Below are 6,385 nucleotides of genomic sequence, written 5' to 3' on the forward strand. Positions count from 1 at the left end.
ACTCCTCATTAAGCTCTGTTGTCTCTCTATGCATCCTTCCTCTAGGACTAGGGAATGCATAATACAACCAGGGGCTCAGAATATGGCACTTCTTTTTATTCTGACATGAACTGATCCAAACAAACAAATTCTATATTCGCGCATATCTTCTCATTCTCAAATCAATCATTCATTAACATTCTGCCAATTAATTTGAACAGGAACATCCCCAAATGTTACATTATATTTATTATGAATAAAAAATACATTTAAAAAAGTTTACCCCTCAAAGTATATATTGTGTTTTCATGTGACCACCATTCCAACAACTAATCAATGACTTGGCAGGGAGGAAGAGGAGGAGATGGAGAAGGAGGAAGAGGAAGAAGAGAGAGATGACTCACCCGGTCTCTTTTCTTTTCGACTTTTTCGACCCCCACATAGCCGCACTTTAGAGATAAGGACTAGGATCTGTTTCTGGCACAGAGACTTGTTGCTCTTGGGACAAGGCTTCCTCTTGTTGGCTACCGGTCGGTTTTGTCCGTCGTCCTTGACCGCCCGTTTCTGTCTGATGAGAGAGCTGGCAAGAGCTGCCATCTTCCCCCCCCTCTCACCTTTGGGAGGGGGGTGTCTTCCTACCCAACAGCCCCTCTTCTGGCGGGGCTGTCTGTGTCCTCAAGCAACAGAAAATGGTCGGAAGGTCCAGAGAGAGCCCCCAGAGAGGGGAGAGGGGTTTTACACAGGGTTAAAGAGAGAGGGTCTAGGTTAAGAGTCCCCTGGAAAAGGGAAGAGCAGGGGACGGTGAGAGTTCAAGTGCAGTCACACATCCAAAGCGGACCCTCCAGTGTGACGAGCAATAAATGCAGCAACACTAAAAAACACTGAAAAACAGAGACCACTAAGGTCACATCTTCAGTAAAAAAGAAAGACGGGTGAGTGAGGTTAGAATGTCTCTGTTTGATAAAAATAAAACATGAAAAGACATCAACATTTCCTACATTTCTAACCTCCCTCCCCACTCATCTTGTCCCTCACAACCAAATCACCAGCGACAACGAAGTTCAAAATATAGCAAAATCACTAGCCTATCCTATAAGTAAACAATCCCCAAAAAGGAGACGGAGCTCTTTTCTCTGTCATATTAAAATCACACTTCTTCCAGTGAAAAGTTAAATCATTTTGAAGCTCAAACAGCATACAAATTCAAGAGGAAATGAACAGGCAGTCAACATATAGTCTCTGGATGCCCAACTTTGCCTGCCATGGAAATGCAAGCGTCAGGAGTAATGAGCGGAGAAACGGAGCTGTAATCCAGGAGACTTAGATCCAGAGGCAGCACAGCAGGCGGGACGGTGACGGACTCCCAAGAATGAATCCAGGAACGGAACAGAGGGTTGGACAGAGAGAGATTTATCTTCCTCCTCTTCTGGCATTCTCTCTCTCCACACAGCCCTCAACTAACTCCCCGCCGCCCCCCACGGGTGAGTGTGAGAGTGTGAGAGTGGTCTGTGAATTCCAGCAGCAACCATCAGCAGAGGTGACATTCATGAGAGAGAGAGAGAGAGAGAGAGAGAGAAAGAGAGCGAGAAAGAGAAGGAGGGAGGGAGGGAGGGGCTGTGATGGGTGAGAATGAGATCGACTGGGAAAGGGGAGATGAAGAAGAGAGAAAGAGAGAAGCGGAGAGAGGCTGAGGAGAGAAAGTGAGAAGCAGAGAGAGGCTGAGGAGAGAGAAAGAGAGAAACAGAGAGGGGCTGAGGAGAGAGAAAGAGAGAAGTAGACAGAGACTGAGGAGAGAGAAACAGAGAGAGGCTCAGGAGAGAGAATGAGAGAAGCAGGGAGAAGCTGAGGAGAGAAACCATGCAGCCACCTCTCAGTTAACGTTCTAAGACGAGCTACAATGTCTCTGTCGCGCCCCATCCTTCTGACTGTCCTTCAGAGGCGGAGAGGGGGTGAGAGAGAGAGAGAGAGAGAGAGAGAGAGAGAGAGAGAGAGAGAGAGAGAGAGAGAGAGTTTGTGTGTATTTGTCTGTATGGAGGAAAAAGAGTGCTTAAGGTACATGTGCTGTCACCTCGGGTGGAGCATCCTCGCTATGCGCTGTGAGTGAGTCACACACCTGCGTGCACGCGTACACACAAACACACACACACACCTTTGGGACTATAGAGCATTCACTTATCTCTGTGTGAGGAGAATGTGTCGTATAAGTAGGGGAACATCTCTGCATACGGTATGTGCTTCTGTTTGGTGTGTTTACGCTAACTGTCATTCACCATCATCTGTTTGGTGTGTTTACGCTAACTGTCATTCACCATCTTCCTTACTTTATGTCACGCTGACTCTCTCTCTCTCTCTCTCTGGAGACTGTCTCTCCCACATCTCTCCCCCACCCTCTTTCCTTCTCCATTCCCTGACAACTCTCTCTCTTTCTCTCTCTGGAGACTGTCTCTCCCACATCTCTCCCCCACCCTCTTTCCTTCTCCCTTCCCTGACAACTCTCTCCCTTTCTCTCTCTCTCCCTCTCCCTCACACTCTCTTCTCTTTTTCTCTCTTTCGCCCTCAGTTCAGTTCAATGTTTTCAATTTAAGAGCTTTATTGAAATGGGAAATATATGTTAACATTGCCAAAGGAAGTGAAATAAACAATAAAAATTAACAGTAAACATTACACTCAGAAAATTTCCAAAAATAATGTCATATTATGTGCAAATAGTACAAAAGGATAGTACAAATGGAAAAATAAAGAAAGAAAAATGGGTTGTATTTAAAATGGTGTTTGTTCTTCACTGGTTGCCCATTTCTTGTGGCAAGAGGTCACAAATCGTCTTGCTGTGATTGCACACTGTAGTATTTCACCCAATAGATATGGGAGTATATCAAAATTGTATTTGTTTAAATACAATGTGTGTGTGTTTGGGGGGGTCTGTGTAATCTGAGGGAAATATGTGTCTCTAATATGGTCATACATTTGGCAGTGTGCACATAGCCTGTATTCTCTTGAGAGCCAGGTCTGCCTTTGGCGGCCTTTCTCATTAGTAAGGCTATGCTCACTGAATCTGTACATAGTCAAAGATTCCCTTCATTTTGGGTCAGTCACAGTGGTCAGGTATTCTGCTACTGTGTACTCTCTGTTTAGGGCCAAAAGCATTATAGTTTGCTCTGTTTTTTTTGTAAATTCTTTCCAATGTGACAAGTAATTATCTTTTTGTTTTCTCATGATTTTTGGTTGGGTCAAAATGTGTTGCTGATGGCTTTGTTATGGAAGGTTTGGGAATACTTTTAGGTGGTTGTAGAACAATGGGTTCTATAATTGATTCAAGTATTGTTAGCTAGATCCTAATTGGTATGTAAAATGTGATGTTCCTTTAGATGGCCCTTCTTACCTTGTTTCTTAGATTGTTCACAGCTTTGTGGAAGTTACCTTTGTCGCTGATGTTGAGGCTGAGGTATGTATAGCTTTTTGTGCGCTCTAGGACAACGGTATCTAGAAGGAATTTGTATTTGTGGTCCTGGCAACTGGACCTTTTTTGGGAACACAATTCTTTTTGTCTTACTGAGATTTACTATCAGGGCCCAGGTCTGACAGAATCTGTGCAGAAGATCTAGGTGCTGCTGTAGGCCCTCCTTGGATGGTGACAGAAGAACCAGATCATCAGCAAACAGTAGACATTTGACTTCAGATTCTAGTAGGGTGAGGACAGGTGCTGCAGACTGTTCTAGTGCCCTCGCCAAGTCGTTGATATATATGTTAAAGAGGATGGTTCTTCAACTGCATCCCTGTCTCACCCCCCGGCCCTGTGGAAAGAAATGTGTGTGTTTTTTGCCAATTTTAACTGCACCCTTTGTTGTTTGTGTACATGGATTTTATAATGTCGTATGTTTTTCCCCCAACACCACTTTCCATCAATTTGTATAGCAGACCCTCATGCCAAATTGAGTCAAAAGCTTTTTTGAAATCAACAAAGCAAGAGAATACTTTGCCTTTGTTTTGGTTTGATTGTTTGTTAGTTGAATATGTGGTCTGTCATATGGCAATTTGGTAAAAAGCCAATTTGACATTTGCTCAGTACATTGCTTTCATGATAATGAAGAGGATTTTCCCAAGGTTGCTGTTGACGCATATCCCCCGGTAGTTATTGGGGTCAAATTTGTCTCCACTTTTGTGGATTGGAGTGATCAGTCCTTGGTTCCAAATATTGAGGAAGATGCCAGAGTTGAGGATGATGTTAAAGAGTTTAAGTATAGCTAATTGGAATTTGTGGTCTGTATATTTGATCATTTAATTTAGGATATCATTAACCCCAAAGGTCTTTTTGGGTTGGAGGGTTTGTATTTTGTCCTGCAGTTCATTCAATGTTATTGGAGAATTCAGTGGGTTCTGGTAGTATTTAATTGTTCATTCCAAGATTTGTATTTGATCATGTATATGTTTTTTCTGTTTGTTCTTTGTTATAGAGCCCAAAAGATTGGAGAAGTGGTTTATCCATCTCCATTTTGGATAGATAACTCTTTGTGTTGTTGTTTGTTTAGAATTGTCCAATTTCCCCAGAAGTGGTTAGATTCTATGGATTCTTCAATTACATTGAGCTGATATCCGACATGCTGTTCCTTCTTTTTCCGTAATGTATTTCTGTATTGTTTTAGTGATTCATCATAGTGAAGGCGTAGGCTCAGGTTTTCTGGGTGTCTATGTTTTGGTTGGATATATTTCTCAATTTCTTTCTTATGTTTTTGCATTCTTCATCAAACCATGTGTCAGTGTTAATTTTCTTAAGTTGTTTGATTGACATTTTTAGGTTTGATAGTGAAGCTGAGAGGTCAAATATGTTTAGGTTTTCTACTGCCAAGTTTGCACCTTCACTATTACAGTGAAACCTTTAGTCCAGGAACATTTCTAGAAGGAATTTGTTGTTGCCTAATTGTTTTTGGTAGATTTCCATACTATTTTCCTTCCATCTATAGCATTTCTTAATATTATTCAGTTCCTTTGGCTTTGATGCCTTATGATTGAGCATAGCTTTGTTCAAGTAGAGTTTGATTTTGCTGTGATCTCACAGGGGTGTCAGTGGACTGACTGTGAATGCTCTAAGAGACTCTGGGTTGAGGTCAGTGAAAAAGTAGTCTACAGTACTACTGCCAGGAGATGAGATATACAGTAGGTGTACCTACCATAGGAGTCCCCTCAAAACCTACCATTGACTATGTACATACCCAGCATCCGACCTTTTGCAACAGGTCTGGCAGTAACATTTAGTTCCTCAAAGGAGGTGTGTAGGGGTAGACTGTTTGTAGTAACCACAGAAATTAACAACAGGGGTCCTTATAAATGTGTATGCGCCTAACACAGGGAGAGAGAGATGGCGTATGTTTGGTTGTCTTAGGAACTCTTACAGGCAGCTCCTAAGGGGACGCTAGTGGTAGGCGGGGACTGGAACTGTACGATGGATTTTTACAAAAGATAGAAATGGGAGGAGCCTCATTCAAGCTTAGTGGGGGTGTTAAGGGACAACATTAAGCAGTTTGAACTAGTGGATGTTTGGAGAACTAAACATCCCAACACAAGACAGTAGACAGTTTAACTCAGTTTTTCACAATTCCTGACATTTAATTCTAGTAAAAATTCCATGTCTTAGGTCAGTTAGGATCACCACTTTATTTTAAGAATGTGAAATGTCAGAATAATAGTAGAGAGAATTATTTATTTCAGCTTTTATTTCTTTGATCACATTCCCAGTGGGTCAGAAGTTTACATACACTCAATTAGTATTTGGTAGCATTGACTTTAAATTGTTTAACTTGGGTCAAACGTTTTGGGTAGCCTTCCACAAGATTCCCACAATAAGATGGGTGAATTTTTGCCAATTCCTCCTGACAGAGCTGGTGTAACTAAGTCAGGTTTGTAGGCCTCATTTTTCAGTTCTGCCCACAAATCTTCTATAGGATTGAGGTCAGGGCTTTGTGATGGCCACCTTGACTTTGTTGTCCTTAAGCCATTTTGCCACAACTTTGGAAGTATGCTTGGGGTCATTGTCCATTTGGAAGACGACCAAGCTTTAACATCCTGACTGATGTCTTGAGATGTTGCTTCAATATATCCACATCATTTTCCATCCTCATGATGACATCTATTTTGTGAAGTGCACCAGTCCCTCCTGCAGCAAAGCACCCCCACAACATGATGCTGCTTTACGGTTGGGATGGTGTTCTTCGGCTTGCAATCCTACCCATTTTTCCTCCAAATATAATGATGGTCATTATGGCCAAACAATTCTATTTTTGTTTCATCAGACCAGAGGACATTTCTCCAAAAAGTTTGATCTTTGTCCCCATGTGCAGTTGCAAACCGTAGTCTGGCTTTTCTATGGCAGTTTTGGAGAAGTGGCTTCTTCCTTGCTGAGCGGCCTTTCAGT

The 6,385-nt window shown here is 42.2% G+C and overlaps 1 protein-coding gene across 1 annotated transcript in view; it reads right to left on the reverse strand.

Moving 5' to 3' along the window:
- The window catches only part of LOC139387977 (fibroblast growth factor 11-like), a 68,170-nt gene extending 66,744 nt beyond the window's left edge, over positions 1 to 1,426 (reverse strand). Inside the window, exon 1 of the mRNA XM_071134428.1 lies at positions 384 to 1,426. Coding sequence (XP_070990529.1) covers positions 384 to 576 — 193 coding nt within the window. The 5' untranslated portion in view covers positions 577 to 1,426. The remainder of the gene's footprint in view (positions 1 to 383) is intronic.
- Between the last annotated feature and the right edge of the window lie 4,959 nt (positions 1,427 to 6,385).

The sequence above is a fragment of the Oncorhynchus clarkii genome, chromosome 29 (genome assembly GCF_045791955.1).
Source record: "Oncorhynchus clarkii lewisi isolate Uvic-CL-2024 chromosome 29, UVic_Ocla_1.0, whole genome shotgun sequence".
In the NCBI taxonomy this organism is placed as follows: Eukaryota; Metazoa; Chordata; class Actinopteri; order Salmoniformes; family Salmonidae; genus Oncorhynchus; species Oncorhynchus clarkii.